The sequence below is a fragment of the Onychomys torridus genome, chromosome 1, assembly GCF_903995425.1.
Source record: "Onychomys torridus chromosome 1, mOncTor1.1, whole genome shotgun sequence".
Lineage (NCBI taxonomy): Eukaryota > Metazoa > Chordata > Mammalia > Rodentia > Cricetidae > Onychomys > Onychomys torridus.
The window spans coordinates 124546345-124567899 of NC_050443.1; the positions used below are offsets into that span (position 1 = coordinate 124546345).

Consider the following 21555-nt stretch of genomic DNA (forward strand, 5'->3'; position numbering starts at 1 on the left):
GTTTTAGTTTTAGTATGTATGTTTTCAGAGATGTGTTTTATGTGCTTGAGTGTTTTGCCTGTATGTCTGTCTGTGCACCACCTGTGTGCCTGTGCCTGCAGAGGTCAGAAGTACTGAGACGAGAGTTGCTCACCCCTGCTCTTTGCTTCCCTCTCTGATAGTCCTCAGCCTCTCTGGACTGCCCTGACCTCTTCTACTCCTTTTATGACTTCTCTCAATGTATCCTCTGAAACTGGGGTTACTGATGGTTACATGAGCCTCCATGTGGGTGCTGGGAACCAAACCTATGTCCTCTGCAAGAGCAACCATTGCTCTTAAACAATGAGCCATCTCTCCTGTCTTGTTTTTAATATATTGAGACAAGGTTTTGCTCTAGAGCCCAGGCTCGGTGAACATGCAACAATCCTCCTGTCTTAGCTCCCTGAATGCTGTGATTACAAACATGTGCCACCATGCCCAACCATACTCAAAAGTAGAGAACATGCCACAATAAACCCTTGCGTGTCCATCTCCCAGATTTCATTATGTGTGGACTTAAAATAGTGTGATTGAAAGCTAGATATGGAGTATGCCTGTGATGCCAGCATCCAAGAAATTATGACAGCCTCTTATAAGTCTGAGACTAGTGTGAGCTGTGTAGCAAGTTCCAGGGCAGCCTGGGATACATTGTAAGACCCTGACTTAAAAGAACAAGTTTAAAACACAAAATAGCTGGGCTGGAGCTGTGGCTCGGTGGTTAATTAAGAGCGATGCTTTTTCTGAGTTTGTTTCCCTGCACCCACATTAGGTGTCTCACAGTTGCCTGTGAGTCCAGTTCCAGGGGCTCTGACACCACCTTATCTTGTTTCTGCTGGTAAACGACACACACACACACACACACACACACACACACTATATATATATATATATATATATATATATATATATATATATATATATATATATATATATATATATAATTTCAATATATTAAAAACAAACAAGCAAACAACCTGGGTTGTACCCAAAGAGCAGTAAACCTTACAGTCATTTAGAACGGGCATCTTTTTCTCCTCCTTTTTTCTGTCTTTCTTTTTTTTTGAGAAAGATTCTCACCATGTAGCCCTGGCTATCCTGTAATTTGCAATATAAGCCAGGCTGCCCTTGAATCACAGAGATTTGCCTTCCTCTATCTCCTTAGTGCTGGGATTAAAGACATGCTACCATGAACAGCCAAAAGGACATTTTTATTGAAGTTCAATACCATTATCACATAAAATAATCTAACAAACTTTCAAATTTCCTGGAACTTTTGAAATGTAAGTAAATGTTTTTTAAGTTTTTAAGATCTCCTATTACAGTGTGGGCTTGACAAACTATAACCCTTGGGCTAAATCCAGCCTGCTGCCTGAGTTGTTTTGTTTTGTTTTGTAAATGAAAGTTTTATTGGAGCAGAGCCTGCCCTCCCCTTTATGGATCTTTGTGGCTGTGTTCCTCCTGCCTAGTTGAGGACTGTGGCTCAGACTGTGACTCACAGAGCAAAAGTATTTACTCACCTGGCCTTTTACAGAAATGTCAGGTCCTCCCTGCCCACGAAGACATTGTAGTTCACATCTTTATGCTTAGACATTTGTTTTTGGTTCTTTTTAGCTCGTAGTAGCAGGATGTGGCATGGGTAGGTGGTTGGGGTAAGAGCCCCAGGAGGAACGGGGTGTTGAGTCTGACTTGCTGTAAAGTACTCCTGACTTTGGATCTTCTCTGTTTTTGAGCAACCCTACAGTGGTTCATTTTTCTCCTTGTTTTGAGGGAGCTGGGGGCTCTGACCTGCAGGTACTGTGGCCCTTGTAGACTAAGAGGCTGGGGCAGAAGGTTCATGCTTAAGTGTAGCCAGTCTTTCTCTGTCCCTCAGCCAGCTCCCAAATCATGACACAGACTTATTATTAATTGTAAAAGCTCAGCCTTGGCTGAGGCTGGTTCCTAACTAGTTCTTATAACTTCTCTATGTGGCTCAGTCACCTTTACTCTGTGCTCCCCATCCTGCTTCCTCTCTGTCTCCTGGAGTCTCCACCCTTCTTCCCTGGGTCCTCTGCGCCTGGAAATCCTGCTATTGGCTGTTCAGCTTTTTATTAAACCAACCAGAGTGACACATCTTCATAGTGTACAAAAAGATTATTCCACTGTGGGCATCTAAGGGAAACTACCTGGGTACCTTGCTGCCTCATATCATTCAGGACCTACTCTTCCCTTGCCTCAGGTTTGAGACTTTGGAGCCTGAAATGAATGCCCTGGCAGCACGGGTTACTGCTGTAAATGACATTGCTGAGCAGTTGCTGAAGGCCAATCCACCAGGCAAGGACCGCATCATTGGCACCCAGCAGCAGCTCAACCACAGGTGGGCTTGAGGTGGGGAGGCAGCCCCAAGGAATAATACTAAAAAGAAAAAAAAAGCAAATTTACTTACTAGGCAGTGCAGATGGCAGTTGGAAGAAGAATGAGGTCGGGTCTGGAAGGGTGGCTGAAAATGAGGAAAGAAAGCTAATTGGAATACGTTGAGAGAAGAGAAGTCATAAAAGAAATAGAAGAGGAGGCTGGAGAGGTGGCTCAGAGGTTAAGAGCACTAGCTGTTCTTCCAGAGGTCCTGAGTTCAATTCCCAGCAACTACATGGTGGCTCACAACCATCTGTAATGAGATCTGGTGCCCTCTGCTGGCATGCAGGCAGAACACTGTATGTGTAATAAATAAATAAATCTTTAAAAAAGAAAAAGAAAGGAAGGAAGGAAGAAATAGAAGAGGTCAAGGCAGTCCAGAGAAGGTGGGAACTAACAGAAAAGGAAGCAAAGAGCAGGGTTGAGTAACCCTTCTGACAGTGGAAACAGGAGGTGTGTGCAAAGAGCTGTAGGAAGAGGTTTCCAGGTACCTGGCCAGGGCAAGGAAGCTAAGCCCCTTCCACATGTAGACCTTTCCCCTACTCACAGGTGGCAACAGTTTCGGTCACTGGCAGATGGCAAGAAGGCAGCGCTGACATCAGCTCTGAGCATCCAGAATTACCACCTAGAGTGCACAGAGACCCAGGCCTGGATGAGAGAGAAGACCAAGGTCATTGAGTCCACCCAGGGTCTGGGCAATGATCTGGCTGGTGTGCTAGCCCTGCAGCGGAAACTAGCAGGCACTGAGAGAGATCTGGAAGCCATCTCTGCCCGGGTGGGTGAGCTGACCCAAGAGGCAAATGCCTTGGCTGCTGGTCACCCAGCCCAAGCCCCTGCCATCAACACCCGGCTTGGAGAGGTACAAGCTGGCTGGGAGGATCTTCGGGCCACCATGCGTCGCAGAGAAGAGTCCCTGGGTGAGGCTCGGAGGTTGCAGGACTTCCTGCGCAGCTTGGATGATTTCCAGGCCTGGCTAGGCCGCACTCAGACTGCTGTAGCCTCTGAAGAAGGGCCAGCTACCCTGCCGGAGGCAGAAGCCCTCTTAGCCCAGCACGCAGCCCTTCGGGGAGAGGTGGAGCGAGCCCAGAGCGAGTACAGCCGCCTCAGAACCTTGGGCGAGGAGGTGACCAGGGACCAGGCTGATCCCCAATGCCTCTTCCTCAGGCAGAGGTTGGAAGCCCTTGGAACCGGCTGGGAGGAGCTGGGCCGCATGTGGGAGAGTCGGCAAGGCCGCTTGGCTCAGGCCCATGGCTTCCAGGGGTTTTTGAGAGATGCTCGCCAGGCTGAGGGCGTACTCAGCAGCCAGGTAAGAGCCCAGGGAACACAGTCCCAATTAGGAAGAAGAGGAAAATAGGGAGGGATCAGGGGAGATACAAAAGATAGTGGCAGACGGGTAGGGCAGTACTAGTGGTTGGAGTGGCTGAGCAAGCAATATAGGCAGGAAGTACATACTAGAAATGTGGGTTTTTAAAGATTTATTTAATATATGTACAGCATTCTGCCTGCATGTGTTCCCTGTCAGCTAGAAGATAGCACCAGATCTCATTACAGGTGGTTGTCAGCCACCATGTGGTTGCTGGGAATTGAACTCAGGACCTCTGGAAGAGCAGCCAGTGTTCTTAACCACTGAGCCATCTCTCCAGCCCCTAGAAATATGTTCTAATAACGTATTTTGTATGTTATTACAGTGGTTCTTAACATTCCTAATTCTGGAACCCTTTGATACAGTTCCTCATGTTGTCATGACCCCCCATCATAAAATTATTTCATTGCTTCTTCATAGCTATAATTTTGCTACTGTTACGAATCATAATGTAAATATCTGATATGCAAGATAGCTATATGTGACCCACAAAGGGTCACAACACACAGGTTGAGAAATGCTGTGTTACTAGAATATAATAATTCTAACAAAATTTTAATGTAAACATAACCAAACTGACTTTAAAGGAAATGAAAAGCCTGGCTAGTCCTGTAACTATTACATAAATCAATAGTTACAAATAAGATGGAACAGGATTTGGACTGGTAAAAGTCTTCCAGCCCAGTTAGTTGCCTTGTAACATTGTAAGATCCCCACATTAGTGGCCTCGCCTCTGCCCTGTCTACAGAGCCATCTGGACCACCTTGTTCCTCACCAGGCTGGTCCCTATGTACCTCTGGGCAAGTCTTCTCAGAGGAGTAGAATCTACATGCTATGGGAAGTGAGCTTGCTTCTGTCTATTTCACACAGGAATATGTTTTGTCTCATACGGAGATGCCAGGGACACTTCAGGCTGCAGATGTGGCCATTAAAAAGCTGGAAGACTTCATGAGCACCATGGACGCCAATGGAGAGCGCATCCGTGGACTCCTGGAGGCTGGACGCCAGCTGGTGTCCAAAGGCAACATCCATGCTGAGAAGATTCAAGAGAAGGCAGACTCCATCGAGAGGAGGTGTGATGAGGATAGTGGACAAATGAGGAACTTGGGGGAAAATAGTGGAAAAGCGGGTGGTCTAAAGCTTGATACACCAGAGAACTGAGTTCATCTGTGTCCAGGTGAACTGACAGACAGAAGGGAGTTGGAGGCAGATGACCAAATAAAAGAAGATCAGAGTGGTTGGGCAGGCTGGACCAGGATCCCCGAGGGTCTTGTCACATTGAGCCAGATTGGAGCCTACTAGGGTGGCAGGTCTAGAATCAAATCCCTTGGGTGTCTTTGTGGACCGCTGAGGGACATGATCCACATAGGAGGAAGACTGGGTCTTCCAGGTGAGTTAAGGTCATGGTCTCATCCTGGGTTGTCATTGCAGACACAGAAAGAATCAGGAGGCAGTGCAGCAGCTTTTGGGCCGCCTTCGGGACAACCGAGAGCAGCAGCACTTCTTGCAAGACTGTCAAGAGGTGAGACAGTTCCCTGCATCCTGTAGCATCTCCTAGCTGTTCATCACACACACTCACACACACACACACACACACACACACACACACACACACCCTTCATGGCTTCCTGTGGAGTCTTCTGCGTCTCCTAGTTCATCTGCCCCCACCACTGCTTCCCTCTAAAAGATCTCCTTCATTCTTGCTTTATGTTTGCACCAGCTGAAACTCTGGATTGATGAGAAGATGCTGACAGCTCAGGATGTGTCCTATGATGAGGCCCGCAACCTGCACACCAAGTGGCAAAAGCACCAGGCATTCATGGCTGAGCTGGCAGCCAACAAGGACTGGCTGGACAAAGTGGACAAGGTAACTCGTGTGGCCAGAGCCACAAGACGATGAGCCTCAGAAGCTGCTTCTGGACACATCCTGGGCACATCACAGGTCGAGGGGGCCTAACCCCAGAACATAGTTCTTTCCAAAGGCCAACGCTGATAAAGTGGAAAGTTAGGGCTTGGGGATGAAGTTCTGCCAGACAGAACGTCAAGCAAGTGCAGTATATTAGCCAAACTGTGGCTTGGGTTCAGTGTCATAACTGCTTCTGGATCTGCAGCTCCACAGCCTCTTCTGCTGTGCTGTCTGCAAACATCTATAAAGTGCTGACAGGAAACACTTCAGGCTTTGTAGGCCATACAGCTTGTGTCCCGCTCCTTCTGTCTGCTGTCATGGCACAAAGGCAGTCATAGAAACTAATGGGCATGGCTGTCCTCCAATAAAACTTTCTTTATAAAAACAGGCAAGGGGGCAGATTTTGTCCATCTGCCATGGTTTGACAACCATTGTTTTTATATGTTATCATTCCTGGGACTTTGTCTCCCACACACCTCTGCCTCAATTGCTGAGGATAAGTGACTGTTTGCCTCTACTCAGCAAATATTCCTAGAGATGGTAATGTGAGCTAGCGTGTTGCTAGGTGGTACATGGCATATCAAAAGACGTTGTTCCTCCCTCCAGAGTGCAGTAACTGGGGAGAGGAGAGCGATGTTTGTGTTTGTCCAGCAGACACATACTCAGCACCGTATGCAAGCACTGAGACGGAAAGGAGGCGGTGCTACCACTAGTTCAGACTTCAGGGAAAGACGCTGCAGCCAGGATGTGAGGTAGATGTAGACAACTCGATCAGTTCCAGAGCGGAAGGCTAGTCTGGTGACACAGGCCTGTAATACTAACTACTAGCTACTTGGGAAGCTGAGATAGGAGGATCCCAAGTTCAAAGCCATCCTGGACAACTTAGTGAGACTCTCTTTCAAAATGAAAAGTAAAAAAGGGCTGGAGCTGGAGCTTTGCCTACTAGCATGTCCAAGGTCCTGTGTTCAATGCCCAGGATTGTTAAATAAGTGAAAAGATCCAGAGTGGAATAGAGTGGGTGCCAAAAGGTAGAATCCATTCAAGCCCTGACCTAAGCTGAGTACAGAGGAGTAGGAAGGCATCAGGGCCATCTGTGGAAGGTAAGGAGAATCATGAGCAAGCAGCAACATTAGGTTCTGGGTAGAGCGAGTGATAAGCTGAACCCCGGAAGTGTGAGGAGGAATGAGGAGGAAGTCAGTCTGTCAGAGCACAGAATGTATGACAAGGCTCCTGCAAGCCAAGGCAGGAAAAGTGTCCTGGGCAATGCGGTCAGCAAAAGCCTGGACCACTCTGTAAGGAGTGTGCTAAAGGCCGTGAAGCCACACAGCCAAGCTGGCCTTTGACCCTCTTCATCCCGACAGCCACATAAAACACCTGAAAGCATCTGACTTTATGGTCTCAGAAGCAGACCCTGAAACCAGAATTTTGGAGCAGCCCAACTTCAGGAGAGGTGGTGCCACAAAACAGCAGGAGGGGAGTGGAAAGATGGGACAGAAGAGAGGGTATGCTGGGTAGACTTGTAGCTCAGTAGTAGAACATGTACATGGCATGTGTGAGGCCCAGGTTCTATCCCCCGTACCACAAAGGAAGGGAGGGAGAGAAGGAGAGGAGAGTTATCATCGTGGCAGGCTTGCCACCAGGTTGTTGGAGCTCAGAGCTACTGGGGCACCCTGGGAGACAACACAGACTCTGAAACAGCATTATCCCACCACAGCATGAGGTTGCTGATTAGTCACCTCCCAGTCTGCCATGGGGTGAAGGCACTTCATTCACCACCCATGCTTCCTGTACTTGCACAGGAACAAAAGTCTTCAGGCTGAAGGACTAAACATGGGGAGACCATGTGAGATTTGTTTGCTGTAGTGCAAGAGAGAAGACACAAGCTAAGGAACATGACCACAGATGATTGAAGTCCATGTGCACCGCAACACTAGGAGCTGCGAGCAGCAGGAACCCAAATAAGGAAAGATTGCAAGTGGTTTTTAAGAATTCCTTTAGACAGGGTCTTGCTGTGTAGACCAGGCTGGCATTAAATTCACAGCAACCGTCCTGTCTCAGCCCCCCAAGTGCCAAAATTCCAGGCCCAGCTCACAGTGGCTTCCTAGGTGAGAGTCAAATTGGATTTTGACAAAGGAGTGGAGTACAATCAACAAAGAAGGGAGTCTAGAAGGCTTTAGAAACCTCGGAGAGTCTGCTAATAAGCCCGCCTCACACGAGAAATTAGAACTACTTGATACACTCAATGCTCTACTGTCGGGGTCCCTGTCCTGTGATCAGCCTGCAACATTAAGTGGTGTCTAACCCTGGCATTTAGACTCCTTTGTCTTGTCACTTAGGAAGGGCGGGAGCTGACTCTTGAGAAGCCAGAACTCAAAATCTTGGTGTCAGAGAAGCTGGGAGACCTGCACAGGCGCTGGGATGAACTGGAGACCACCACCCAAGCCAAGGCCCGAAGCCTTTTTGATGCCAACCGGGCAGAGCTATTTGCCCAAAGCTGCTCTGCTCTGGAAAGCTGGCTGGAGAGCCTGCAGGCCCAGCTGCACTCAGATGACTATGGCAAGGACCTCACCAGCGTCAACATTCTACTAAAGAAGCAACAGGTATGCAGGGGACCTTTGGGAAGAGTGAACAGTAGGAGAATGGAAGAGGGTTCCTAGCTCTGGAAATTCAAGAGGGGGGGCCTGGTAGATGACATAATTTAGCATGTCTAACAGTGATTTCAACTAAAGACTGCATTACAATGTACAGGACTGTGTGTCAGTCTGGGCAAAGTCAGGAGCCAGGTCACATCAATACCTTGGACAGGGAAACTTTAGTTTAACAAAGGTATTCATTAGTAAAAGATGTTAGTACTAAAGGGGTTGTCTCAATCTGTTTTTTGTTGCTACAATAAAATATCCGAGCCTGGGTGATTTATTTTTTAAAGTTGATTCTGGCATGCAGTTCTAGAGGTTCAAGGGCATAGCACCAGTATCTGCTCAGTTTCTGAAGAAAATCTTGTACTGTGTCGTAAGATGACAGATGAACATGATGAAAATGAGCTCGTGTGAAAGAGACAAAACACAAGAGGCAGCCTCACTTTACAACCTGCTCTTTAACTAATCCAGTCCCATGGGAACTACATAAATCCCTTAAATGGCCTACTAACCTCTTACAGGCCCCCCTTACTGTCTGTCAACACTTTATCTTGAGGACCAGATTTCAGCCTAAGTCTTAGAGGAAATAAACCATATCTAAGTTGTAGTAAGTCTTAAACAGAATTCTACAGCAAGTGTCGGAAGACCTTTTCTCTGTAAAGAGACAGTAGGGCCAGCAATGGCTCTGTGGATGAAAATGCGTATCACCAAGCCTATTTGAGTTCCATCCCTAGAACCTACATGGTGGAAGGAGAGAAACTGCCCCTATACACCCACAAATAAATAAAATGTAAAAACCACCACCACCACCACCACAACAACAACAACAACAAAAAACCCAAACATTTTCTATAGAGCCAATTGATAAATATTTTGCATTTTGTAGGTCATATGATCTCTATCATAGCAATTCAACTTTATCATGTAAGAGAAAAATAAAAGCCACACGCACAATACATAAGAGGAATGGAGCTCAGCTCCAATATACTTTATTTACTAAGTAGGCTATATTTGCTGATTCCCTGACCCTAAGAATCCTGGAGTGTAGAGCCCTGGACCTGGAGGGGAAAGAGCTACTAGATCCCTTGTCTGTGGGCAGTTTTGAAAGCATGCTTCCTCCAGTGCATTGTGCTGTGCCTTTAGCGCCCTCTTCTGACAAGGCTGGCATTGTACCAGTTGGCAAGGAAAGAAAATGCACTTGGTCTAGTTTCAGCATCTGAAAGTAGGGCAGGAGTGGATTTGACAATGAATTCATAACATGCATAGTTGTCACACAGTCCTGGGATGCGTGTGCGTGTGCGTGTGCGTGTGCATTAGAGTTTGGGACTGACCTATCCAGACCGAAAGAGGTTGTTCTCCCCAGGTAATCAGGAATCATGACTGGCTTGATTGACATAGGCTATGTCCTCTGAGTGCGAAGGTGGAAATGTGGCACTGACATCTTTTCTCCTCTGTGTTTGTAGATGCTGGAACGAGAGATGGCTGTGAGAGAGAAAGAGGTGGAAGCGATCCAGGCCCAGGCAAAGGCCCTGGCCCAGGAAGACCAGAGTGCAGGGGAGGTAGAAAGGACCTCAAGGGCTGTGGAGGAGAAGTTCAGAGCCCTGTGCCAACCCATGAAGGAACGCTGTCAGCGCTTGCAAGCCTCCCGAGAGCAGCATCAGTTCCACCGGGATGTGGAGGATGAGATCGTAAGTAACCAGGCTGGCCTGGAACAGCAAGCTACTCCCAGCTGTGTAGCTCTCTAGCCTCTTTCTGGGCACTGGGGAGATGCCCACAGTGCTCCGTTCCCTCTTCTATGTTGAGGGTGTTCCCTCTAAGGATGTTCACAGATGTTCTGCAAGGCCCTCTACACTAGAATGAGATGGCTGCTCCCTACACACACAGCTGTAACTGTAGGTAGCTCCTCTTTGCACCTCTATTAACTTTTTCTTTCTCTCCAGTTGTGGGTGACTGAGCGGCTACCCATGGCCAGCTCTATGGAACATGGCAAGGACTTGCCCAGTGTCCAGCTCCTCATGAAGAAGAACCAGGTGAGGCAGAGGGCAAGGGTGAAAACAAGGTTCCTGAGAGCCTCTTCAGAGCTTTGTTTTCCCCTTTTTTGGGGTGATGATGGGAGGTGGAAGATGGGTGCCATTGTTTTAAGACAAGGTCTTACTATGTGTCCTTGGCTGGCCTTGAACTCACAGAGATCCCCTTTTGTCTGCTGAGATTAAAGATGTATGTATGCTGCCATGTCCATTTCCTTTGTTTTCTCCTATGACAGGGTTTCTATGGCATTATCTTGTTGCTAAGTAGCCCTAGACCTGGTGATTTAACTTTCCCTAGCTCAGGAGGGTAGCCTCTGTTGGTAAGAAAGCATGAGGATTGAAGAGATATAACATTCTGTCCCTAACCTGGCAAGAGTCTGCAAGAGGATTCAGGAAGGAAAAGAATATAGGGAGGGCTCCAGGTAGAGGAGGTCTAAAGGGATAGAGGCTTGGGGTTCCTTTTGCAAGCTTTTCAGTGTATTTTCTGGCTGGGACAGACCCTGCAGAAGGAGATCCAGGGCCATGAGCCTCGGATTGCAGACCTCAAAGAGAGGCAGCGTGCTTTGGGAGCAGCAGCAGCAGGTCCAGAGCTGGCTGAGCTCCAGGAAATGTGGAAACGCCTGAGCCATGAGCTAGAGCTTCGGGGTAAGCGACTAGAAGAAGCCCTTCGCGCCCAGCAATTCTATCGTGATGCTGCAGAGGCTGAGGCTTGGATGGGTGAGCAGGAGTTACACATGATGGGCCAGGAGAAAGCCAAGGTGAGGACCAGAGCAATGGTGGTTTGTTTGACAAATTCTTCCTGCCCAGGACCCTGCTGTCTGATTTCTCCTTTTCCCTCTCCCAGGACGAACTGAGTGCCCAGGCAGAAGTGAAGAAGCATCAAGTATTGGAACAAGCCCTTGCCGACTATGCCCAGACCATCAAACAACTAGCAGCTAGCAGCCAAGATATGATTGACCATGAACACCCAGAGAGGTGAGTGTGTGAGTATCAAAGGGCCTAGACTCTGGAGGAGAGCTGGTTCTGGAAAAGTGTAGGAATTGTGGCATCTTTGAACCATGTGCATACAGAATAGATTAGAAAGTTGTGGGAAGCAAAGGACTTGGCAAGCAGTTAGGGACATAGGAGACAAAGCCCCATGGAACAAGACATTCTCTCTACCCCTGCAGCACAAGGCTAACAATCCGCCAAGCCCAGGTGGACAAGTTGTACGCCAGCCTGAAGGAGCTGGCAGGAGAGCGGCGTGAGCGTCTGCAGGAGCACCTCCGGCTGTGCCAGCTCCGCAGAGAGCTGGACGACCTGGAACAGTGGATACAGGAGCGGGAAGTTGTGGCAGCCTCCCATGAGCTGGGCCAGGACTATGAGCATGTGACTGTGAGTGCCACACAGATCAGCACCAGGAAGCATCAGGACCCACAGGGAGACCAAAGCTTTGGTCCAGGCAGAGTGCTGAGGGTGGGGACATTGAGCCAGACAGAGAAGGCACTGTTCTTATGGGTTTTGAGTTATATAACTTGAACAATTGTGCAGAAAGAGGGGTATGGGGGTGACCGCAGGTGAGGACAAAAATAAAATTGCTACTCTTTCCAACAGACCTCAACAGAACAGGGTGAACTTCAGATTCTTTGCTGTGGTTAGAGGTTTGGGCCCTCTGGTACAGAAATCTAGACCATAGTTAGGACATCCTTGTTAAGGGTTAAAGGTTTGAAGTGCCTCTAGGTGCCTTTAGGATGTCAGATGTCATATAGAACTGTGGTATTATGTCACCCTAGCCATATGCACCCTGGGGAAATTCCTCAGTAATGGCATTTCTCAGGATGTGTTCTCACTGTTAAGCAACATACAAGTGTAAATTTAAAGCTGCCACACCTGTTCACTGACCAGTGGGTGCTCAGTTTTGGGGAGAGAAGTGACTGCTCCATGAGGCAGTGACCTCACACACTAGGTCTCATCCCTGTCCCTACAAATGCTTCCTCCATCAGATGCTCCGGGACAAATTCCGAGAGTTCTCCCGGGACACCAGCACCATTGGCCAGGAGCGCGTAGACAGTGCCAATTCATTGGCCAATGGGCTCATTTCTGGAGGCCATGCTGCACGGGCCACTGTGGCCGAGTGGAAGGACAGTCTCAATGAGGCCTGGGCTGACTTGCTGGAGCTGCTGGACACAAGAGGTCAGGTGCTGGCCGCTGCTTATGAGCTGCAGCGTTTTCTGCATGGGGCCCGTCAAGCCCTGGCACGGGTACAGCACAAGCAGCAGCAGCTTCCAGATGGGACTGGCCGCGACCTCAATGCTGCTGAGGCCCTGCAGCGCCGGCACTGTGCCTATGAGCATGACATCCAAGCCCTCAGCACCCAGGTCTGACCCTAGCTGGACAGGTGGGGAAGGGAAGGCTAAGGAGGAAACTGTTTGGTGGGAAATGGGAGGAGGGAAGTTCATGTGTTTTGGAGAGGCTGGGAGGCTGGCAACCATGGAGGGGCATTTGGAGATAAGGTTAAAATCGCTCCAGGAATGGATAATCAGCGGCCACATTCAGGCTTATTTTATAACGTGTATGTGCATGCATGCATCAGCACACATACCTCAGTGTATGTATGGAGGTCAGGGGACAGCTTTGGTTCTATCCTTGCACTTTAGGTTCCAATAATCAGGCTTGGGCAAGTGCTTAAACTCATTGAGGCATCTCGCTGGCTAAATTCACAGTTGTAGCAAAGACCCATGACTTTTTCCAGGGGTTCCAATGGCTGCAAAATCCTTCATGCTATGCCCAAACCCACCTGTTGATGCCACTCAGGCCAGACTTCTGGATTTACAAAATTAACACAGAGCATTCCTTCAACCTCATTTGACCAGTTAGCCCTCAACCTAAGTCTACTCTGCAGACTGCACCTCTTCTTCTAGTGATTTTTCAATGCCCCTTATACCTTGGATAGGATAGCTCAACTTGATTTCAGAATCCTATCCCCTGGGGTAGCCTGGGCCCCAGATGAAGTCCAACAGGACAGAGGGTGGTAGGTAGAGCTCTGAACCTTGGTTCTTCCTACCACGTCTTTGGCTGGTGAAACAAACAGGAGGTAGAAAGCAGTGCAGGAATGATTGTGGCTTCAGCTCCTCTGTCCCAGCTCTGCCTGACTCAAAACTGGGTTCCCACAGGTCCAGCAGGTTCAGGACGATGGCCACAGGCTACAGAAGGCCTATGCTGGAGACAAGGCCGAGGAGATTGGCCGTCACATGCAGGCAGTGGCTGAGGCCTGGGCCCAGCTCCAGGGAAGTTCCGCTGCCCGCCGTCAGCTCTTACTGGACACTACGGATAAATTCCGATTCTTCAAGGCTGTCCGGGAGTTGATGCTTTGGATGGATGGGATTAACCTGCAGATGGATGCCCAGGAGCGGCCCCGGTGAGACCCACAGTGCCTGGCATCCTCCACGTTATGCGATACTACTGGTGGCTGTGGTGGGGCTGGAGCAGCTGGTAATACCATCTTTGTATTGGCCTAGGGATGTGTCCTCTGCAGATTTAGTCATCAAGAACCAACAAGGCATCAAAGCAGAGATAGAGGCCAGAGCAGACCGGTTCTCCTCTTGCATTGACATGGGGCAGGAGCTGCTGGCCCGGAGCCACTATGCTGCTGAGGAGGTGGGTGAGACCTGGAAAGAACCTGGCCAGCCACACTGAACAAGGATCATTCCTGAAATTTCTCTTTCTGTTCATTTTGTTTGTTTCTTTGGTTTTAATTTTTTGTTTTGTTTTGTTTTTTGTTTTTGGTTGTTGTTCTTTGGGGTATTTTTGTTATGTTTTGAGACAGGGTATCACCATGTAGCTCAGGCTGGCTACAGTTCTCTTGCTGTATCCTCCTAAATAAATGCTGGGCCACAGGTGTGCACTATCACACTCAGCTTTGATTTTTCTTGTCTTCTGCTTCTTGTCATTCTTTCTTAGCCAGAATTCTTTCACCGTCCTCTCCATGCTGGCAGAGATTTCTAACACCCCCTTCTCCTCCCGGCCTGTTCCCCTCTCCTCTTGACATTAGAAACCATTGCTGAACTTCAGTGGCTCCCAGAGACTTTGGAAAGGCCCTGTTAGTTCCTAAGCCATGCCTCCCCCCCGCTCCCCAGATCTCAGAGAAGCTCTCCCAGCTACAGTCCAGGCGCCAGGAGACAGCTGACAAGTGGCAGGAGAAGATGGACTGGCTGCAGCTTGGTGAGCCACTGTGGGAGTGTCAGCTGGAGGGAGGGGGCTTGTGAGAAAGGCCTTGGCATTGCCTATCTGTAGTGGCCACAGTGCATGATATCAGGATCCTGGGTGTGGAATTCCAGGATCTATACTTGGTATTGACAGTGCTCTGGGACAATGGTTTCTCTGTCCCTGTACTTGAAGTTGCCACTGCTACCGCTTCCCGCCACTACACACTCTAATTTCCACCTCTCTATGACCACCCCACCCCCCCACCCCCCCCCCCCCCCGACCATGGCAGTTTTGGAAGTGCTTGTGTTTGGGAGAGATGCAGGGATGGCCGAGGCCTGGCTCTGCAGCCAGGAGCCATTAGTTCGAAGTGCAGAGCTGGGTTGCACCGTGGATGAAGTAGAAAGCCTCATCAAGCGACATGAAGCCTTCCAGAAGTCAGCAGTGGCCTGGGAGGAACGTTTCAGTGCACTGGAGAAGCTCACTGCGGTGAGGACTGTGGGACCCCTGAGATACCCGGCCCCAGTGCAGCCCCAGCCTGTTCTTGTTACTCTCCAGAATTTCTTCTCTTCCCCATGCACTGCTTCTCTGTGGGTGGTCTGTCACATGACCACAGACGTCAGTTAGCCTGGGTGCTACTGAGAACACTCTGCTTCTTGCCCTATCTTCTTTGAGATTCTCTTCTCCGTCCTTCCTGTTTTATTGGGCTGAGACATTTCAGCTTTTCTCCTCGCCGTGAGGCTTGCTGACCTCAGCATTTCTTGGCAGCTGGAAGAGCGGGAGAGAAAAAGGGAGGAGGAGGAACGGAGGAAACAGCCCTCTACTCCAGAGCCCATGGCTAGTCGGCCTGAAGGGAGTCTGGTAGACGGCCAGACAGCTCCTGACACTGCCTGGAATGGGTAAGAGCTAGACACCTGGGCCAGGAGGTTGAGGCTGAGCCTAAGCAAGCCACAGATAATCACTCTGTGTCACATTTGATCATTCTAGAACCCAGTCACAACTGCCACCATCCACCCAAGCACCCAGTATTAACGGGGTCTGCACAGACACAGAGTCTTCACAGGTGATTTCATGTCCATGACCATTCCTTTCCACCCTGCCAGCCCCACATCCTCACAGCTTCTTATCTTTGCAGCCCCTGTTTGAACAGCAACGACTTGAACAGAGCAGTGTCCCAGAAGGGCCTGTGAGTCTCTCTGGAGGGGTGGATTTTGGTACCTGGGGGATAAAGGGACAAAAGAAGTGGGTAGGGATCCTGGGTATAAAGCTCAACAGAAGCTTGGGCTGGGAGACCAGCTCTTGGCCATAAACTTCCTGACTCCAAGGCAAGGTACAATGACATTGTTTCTCCCCCCCACACACACAGGGATCTGGCACAGGGGACGAGTCCACTGGGCCCCGGGGAGAGAAGCAGACCCGGCCCCGGGGCCCTGCCCCTTCTCCAATGCCCCAGAGCAGATCATCTGAATCAACCCATGTTGCCACCTTGCCCACACGAGGCACTGAGCTCTCTGCTCAGGAGCAAATGGAAGGGACGCTGTGCCGCAAACAGGAGATGGAGGCCTTCAACAAGAAAGCTGCCAACAGGTACCAGGCCTGGCTGTGCGGAGCCTGCAGCTCTCAGGTTTCTGCTTCTGAGGAGAGTTTCCTGGAAACCTCCTAGACAGACAGGAGAACACTTTATAGGAGTTTGTCCTTTGGGAAAGGGTTGGAATTCAGGACTCTCATAGGCTCAGAGGAGAGCCACAAGTGACCTGAAGACTGTGTTGTGGAACTTACATGTTACAGGTCCCACAAAGTCCACCAGTCGACCTATCTACCAAGTTTCTGACCCTGCCATCTCTCTCCAGGTCCTGGCAGAACGTGTACTGTGTCCTTCGGCGTGGGAGCCTCGGCTTTTACAAGGATGCCAGGGCAGCTAGTGCAGGAGTGCCATACCATGGAGAAGTGCCTGTCAGTCTGGCCAGGGCCCAGGGCAGTGTGGCCTTTGACTACCGGAAACGCAAGCATGTCTTCAAGCTGGGGTAGGAACTGGGGCTGCTCTCAGGTTGGGATGGAGAGTCAGAAATAAGGCAAGGTAGATGAACCATGAGCAAGGTCCAGAGGGAAGGAAGTTATCTGAAGAGAGCACATGAATGGAGCTGCTATGCTAGATGCTTGGGTACATTAGTGGGTGGAAAAGAGTGGAAAGTCTGGGTCCTGAGTCACACTAGAATGGAGGAGCTAAAACACAGGCTGAAAAGTTTCCTTGGATGGGACTGTGATGGCAGATGCCAGCTCACCCTGGCTTCCAGGGGCCTGCCCACTGCCAGCAAGAGCCTACCTTAACATTGCCCTCTGCACTCTACCAGAAAGAGTCTTCTTTGGCACGTCTGCAAACCCTAAAACTATGAAAAATGTATAAACATGATCTGGCCTTGAGGACTGTGCCCTCCCAATCAATCTAGTCATGGGAGAATACTGAGCTCACAGAAGCACTGACATGTCAAATACGGTTCTTAGCTCTGCCCTGTGCCTTCTCTCCCAACAGCTTACAGGATGGCAAAGAATACTTATTCCAGGCCAAGGATGAGGTGAGCCTTCCCCTGTCCTGCTGTTCTCTCTCTCCGCCAGCATTTTGATTTATGAGACAGGATCTCACTCTGAAGGCTTGGTTCCTATTCCAGAATGGCCTTGAACTCATAGCAACACTCCTAGCTCAGCCTCCTGAGCTTGTGTTCACAGGTGTATTGCCACCATGACCAGCTGAGGCTCCCTATCCTAAAGGGGTCTTTTTTCTCCTTCTAAAATGAGGTCAATCTTTTTTCTACTTAACTTCTATCATACTTTCCTTCTGTCTGCCCCCTGCGGCCCCAGGTCAGAGTCCTTGAGCATGCGCTGATGTCTCCCTGTCCCTTACAGGCAGAGATGAGCTCATGGCTGAGAGTGGTGAATGCAGCCATTGCCACTGCATCCTCTGCCTCTGGAGAGCCAGAAGAGCCAGTGGTGCCCAGTGCCAGCCGAGGTCTGACTCGGGCCATGACCATGCCCCCGGTGTCACAGCCTGAGGGCTCCATCGTGCTTCGCAGCAAGGACGGCAGAGAAAGAGAGCGAGAAAAACGGTTCAGCTTCTTTAAGAAGAACAAGTAGTTGGGGGGCAAGACTCCCAGGCCAGCTCCTTCCTTCCATTAAGGAAACTGCCAGGGACTATCGACAGAGCCCGCCCTCTTGTCGGGACAACAGCCTGCTGCTAGGGTCTGCTGCTAAGGTCAGCCCATCACCAGGAACTGTCACTGGGGACAAACAAGGGTTCCCACAAACAACCTTCTCTTCTGCTATTTCATTCAGCTGGTGGTGGGACCCAGGCAACCCCTAATATCACTCTTCCCCACCTTGTCACCTCTTCCCAAGCCTTATGCCTCCACCCCACCATGGTGCAGATACTGTCACCCTCAACGTGGGCTATGTGGGAACCATTGTCCCTGCCTCAGGGTCATTGTGCCACCATAGCTAGGGTGTGCCATCCACCATCCAGTTCCCTGCCTCTGGGGTCAGCCAGGACCCTCTCAGAGCTGAAGCAGGACCCGAGGGCAGGAGCACCAGAGGATGGAGTCGGAGGCATTGAAGCCTTCCCTGCCCATCCTGCGTCACCCTCTGACTCGGGGGGCTGCTCCTCCAGCCACTCCAGGTGGCTCCCCAGTGTGAGTTGTTCAGGAGTAGCCACATCCTGGAGTCTGCCCAAGGAGGTGATTAAACAGCTCAGCTTCTCTCACTGCCTCTTGGTGTGGTTACTTCCCGACCACAGCCTCTCCGGTTCTGGTCTCCTGTGTCAGATATCCACTCTACCCCACCTTCTGAGCCTCAGAATCGTGATCCTGACAGCCTCCCTAGCTCACTCAGTCTCCCCATGACAGTGATCTCTTTCACTGGATTGACCTATGCTAAGCCTCTGTTTAGACCAAAGACATTCACTATGGTTTGAGTTGTTGTTCATTAATAGTATTCATGTTAAAAGTCAGGCAATTACTCTGCTTGGTGCACTTTTCTTTGTCCTTTAAAAAAGCTGTTTAGTTTCTTGCAGTGCTGGGGATGGAACCCTGGGCCTCATGCATGCTAGGCAAACACTCTACCACTGAATGCCCGAACACTGGTCTTCACTTTCAAGTCTCTCAGTTATTTTCAATAAGAGGTGATGGGGGAATGTCACCACAACCTAGTCTCAGCGCTGCTCAGCCAGAAGTGGAAGATGAGCACCCTACTTTCTGTCTTTCCCATAGAATCAAGGGAGCTCACACAGACTCAGAAGAGTGGCGGGTTCCCACTTCCTGAACTCTAGAACAATGCCACCCTAGGAATACCTAAGGTACATCCTGAGCATGTAAATAAACACACAATATATTCTAGAAATGGAGAAAAGTATTTTTTCTTAAAGTTTGCAGTATTTAAAAAGGAGGTATTAAAGTTGGAAGTTTTGGCTCTATTTGACTCAGAAAAACTAGCCTGTCTTCAGCATAACTACCCAAGGGCCCTAAGCAGCCCGGACTGACTACTATCAGTCAAAACAATGACCAGCAGAGTCAGGTGTATACAGGCTAGGGACTAGCATCACATAGCCCAGAGTGGGCTCCATACATCAGATCTGGCACAGCTGATCATTCACAGGGTAATTATCCTTTCTCTTAAGATAAGTGGATTCAATACCCCACAGTAAACATGCATCAGTACAACAGTAACAGCCCCTCCACAGACAAAACAGTCATCAAGAGGACTCAGACACCTGTTCTCGTAATTCAAGGACAGCTGTGAAACCTCCCTGCTAGACATGGGAGAGTTCTTATGGAGGGCTCAGATTATGTGGCTCGGTGAAAAACAACAATTGAAAAGTTTAAAAGCAAATGTGGTATGTGTGGGAGAGAGAGATTAATGGAGAAATGATGACCTCTATCTAAAAGGTAACAAGTAGCGTCACCAACTGCTGTGTTCCTGCAGAAACGTCATTGTACAGAATGAAAAGGAAAGACAAGAATTAGGTGAGAATCATCTACACATGTGGCAGCTACTGAAGCTACTTCATGGTATGATTCCATATGGCAGGATGGAGAAGAGGGTTAGCAGAGGGCTAGAAAGCACGTCTTCAGAAGTGAAACTTTGGAATATTGATGGAAGAGAGGAAAGATAGTAGATGGAATGGGACCCAAGGGGCACAAAAACAGTGTTAGTGTTGGCCCTGCATACTGGTGGGAAACAGATGGATAGGCTACATAGGAATGAACTTGTTCGCATTTTTACTGAACACCACTGACAAGGGTAGATTTAACTTGTGTTGACCCACATGGTAGCCACTGGCCACATGGGACTACAGAGTACCCCAAATGTGGCAAATCTAAACTTTGATGTGCTGAAGGTATGAAATAACAGATTTCCAGGGCTTTACGAGGAACTCTAATATCTCAATTTTTATATTGAATACATGTTGAAATGTCAAAATTATTAAAATAGATTTCAAATTTTTATATTTGGATGTTTACTGAAAATTGTATTTATTTATTGTGGTGCTAGGTATGAAACCCAGGGCCTTGTGCATGTTAGATAAATGCTTTACCATTGAGTTTCACCCATAGACCATGTTCCCAGTTCATTTTGAATTATCAACAGTTCATTATATCTCCATTAGCTAGCACTGTTCAAAATGGACCACAGACCTAAACATGAAAGATAATGGGAATGGAAGACAACACAGGCTAGCCACATGACTTGTGGCAGGAGAGGGCATCTTAAAGGGAACACGAGAGCAGTCTATGAAACAAAAATTAATTTGGTTACATGTGAAAAAAAAGATTCACCCTCTGTCCAGAGACAAAGATATTAGTGGAAAGACAAGATATTTGAAGCCAATAAGAAATATTTACAAGGGGTTGGGATTTGGCTCAGTGGTAGAGCACTTGCCTAGCAAGTGCAAGGCCCTGGGTTCGATCCTCAGCTCTGAAAAAAAAAAGAAAAATATTTACAATATGCAGCAAAGTCCTACATCTCAACCTGAAATACAGGCAGAAGAGAGGAGCAGGGAATTTATATGAGCACAAATCCCAAGACTTTAAGAACAAGAAGGTATTTTCAAAATCATTAGTCAGGAGACAAAAACAAATCAAAGCAAGTTGGGAATAATACCTTACACATCTTGGACAAAAATTAGGAAGCTGGATGTCAAACTGTGATAAAGATGATAGAACAGTGTCCCTTATGTGCTGCAAATAAGTGCTAGCAGAGCTTTCTGGGGACTTGGCACACTTAGACATGTTGGTTTTATATACCCCAGTGGCCCAACAACTTAGCAATTTTACCCCTGGATTTACATTCCTCCACATAACTAGAGCACACACAGACTGCTATTCACAGCCTAGTGTATGATGCTGAGGAACTGAGGCAATTCTAGCAACTTATCTCCAACAAAGGGAGGTGAAATGCATGGCCGAAGCAAGACTATCACAGAAATAAGACTTAACACATCACACTTGAAGGGGAAGCCAAGAAATGATTAGCTACATTTACATTATCTATACAAATGTACAATGGGTGAACCTTGTTTAGGACCAGCCAAGAAGCCAACTATAAAATGGATTTGTGACAATCTACGGAAAATTTGAACATAAATATTAGATGATATTGACATAACACACAGGGTGGCAGTATAGTTTAGAGAAGGTCCCAGGGCTTGGTCCCCAGTACTATGAATAATAACAGATTGTGAGGTACTGAGAGACAAAATTACATTGTGTGTATAGAAGTCTGGGTGAAATGTTGAAGCTAGACAAAAAGGGTCCAGAGAAATTAATCACAAGTCTACATTTGTGGGGTTTTGTTTTTGTTTTGTTTTGAAATTTTCCACAATAAGGAGTTTTAAATGAATTGAAAAAAATACATGCCTTAAAAGGCATGTCTCAGCCAGGCGGTGATGACACACGCCTTTTTTTTTTTTTTTTTTTTTTTTTTTGGTTTTTCGAGACAGGGTTTCTCTGTAGCTTTGTGCCTTTCCTGGAACACGCTTTGGAGACCAGG

The 21555-nt window shown here is 48.4% G+C and overlaps 1 protein-coding gene across 3 annotated transcripts in view; it reads left to right on the forward strand.

Moving 5' to 3' along the window:
• Positions 1-18272, forward strand: part of Sptbn2 (spectrin beta, non-erythrocytic 2) — a 41586-nt gene extending 23314 nt beyond the window's left edge. For 2 of the 3 annotated variants that reach the window (XM_036201304.1, XM_036201324.1), the window contains exons 15-37: positions 2234-2371; positions 2956-3712; positions 4640-4842; positions 5201-5291; positions 5490-5636; positions 8012-8275; positions 9775-9999; positions 10252-10341; positions 10836-11096; positions 11183-11313; positions 11508-11712; positions 12321-12695; positions 13491-13735; positions 13836-13974; positions 14454-14538; positions 14813-15009; positions 15289-15419; positions 15508-15583; positions 15656-15706; positions 15887-16107; positions 16371-16544; positions 17051-17093; positions 17422-18272. In XM_036201304.1, coding sequence (XP_036057197.1) covers positions 2234-2371; positions 2956-3712; positions 4640-4842; positions 5201-5291; positions 5490-5636; positions 8012-8275; positions 9775-9999; positions 10252-10341; positions 10836-11096; positions 11183-11313; positions 11508-11712; positions 12321-12695; positions 13491-13735; positions 13836-13974; positions 14454-14538; positions 14813-15009; positions 15289-15419; positions 15508-15583; positions 15656-15706; positions 15887-16107; positions 16371-16544; positions 17051-17093; positions 17422-17649 — 4477 coding nt within the window. In that variant the 3' untranslated portion in view covers positions 17650-18272. The remainder of the gene's footprint in view (positions 1-2233; positions 2372-2955; positions 3713-4639; positions 4843-5200; positions 5292-5489; positions 5637-8011; positions 8276-9774; positions 10000-10251; positions 10342-10835; positions 11097-11182; positions 11314-11507; positions 11713-12320; positions 12696-13490; positions 13736-13835; positions 13975-14453; positions 14539-14812; positions 15010-15288; positions 15420-15507; positions 15584-15655; positions 15707-15886; positions 16108-16370; positions 16545-17050; positions 17094-17421) is intronic. The other variant, XM_036201314.1, reaches the window with a different exon arrangement.
• The last annotated feature ends 3283 nt before the right edge of the window (positions 18273-21555 follow it).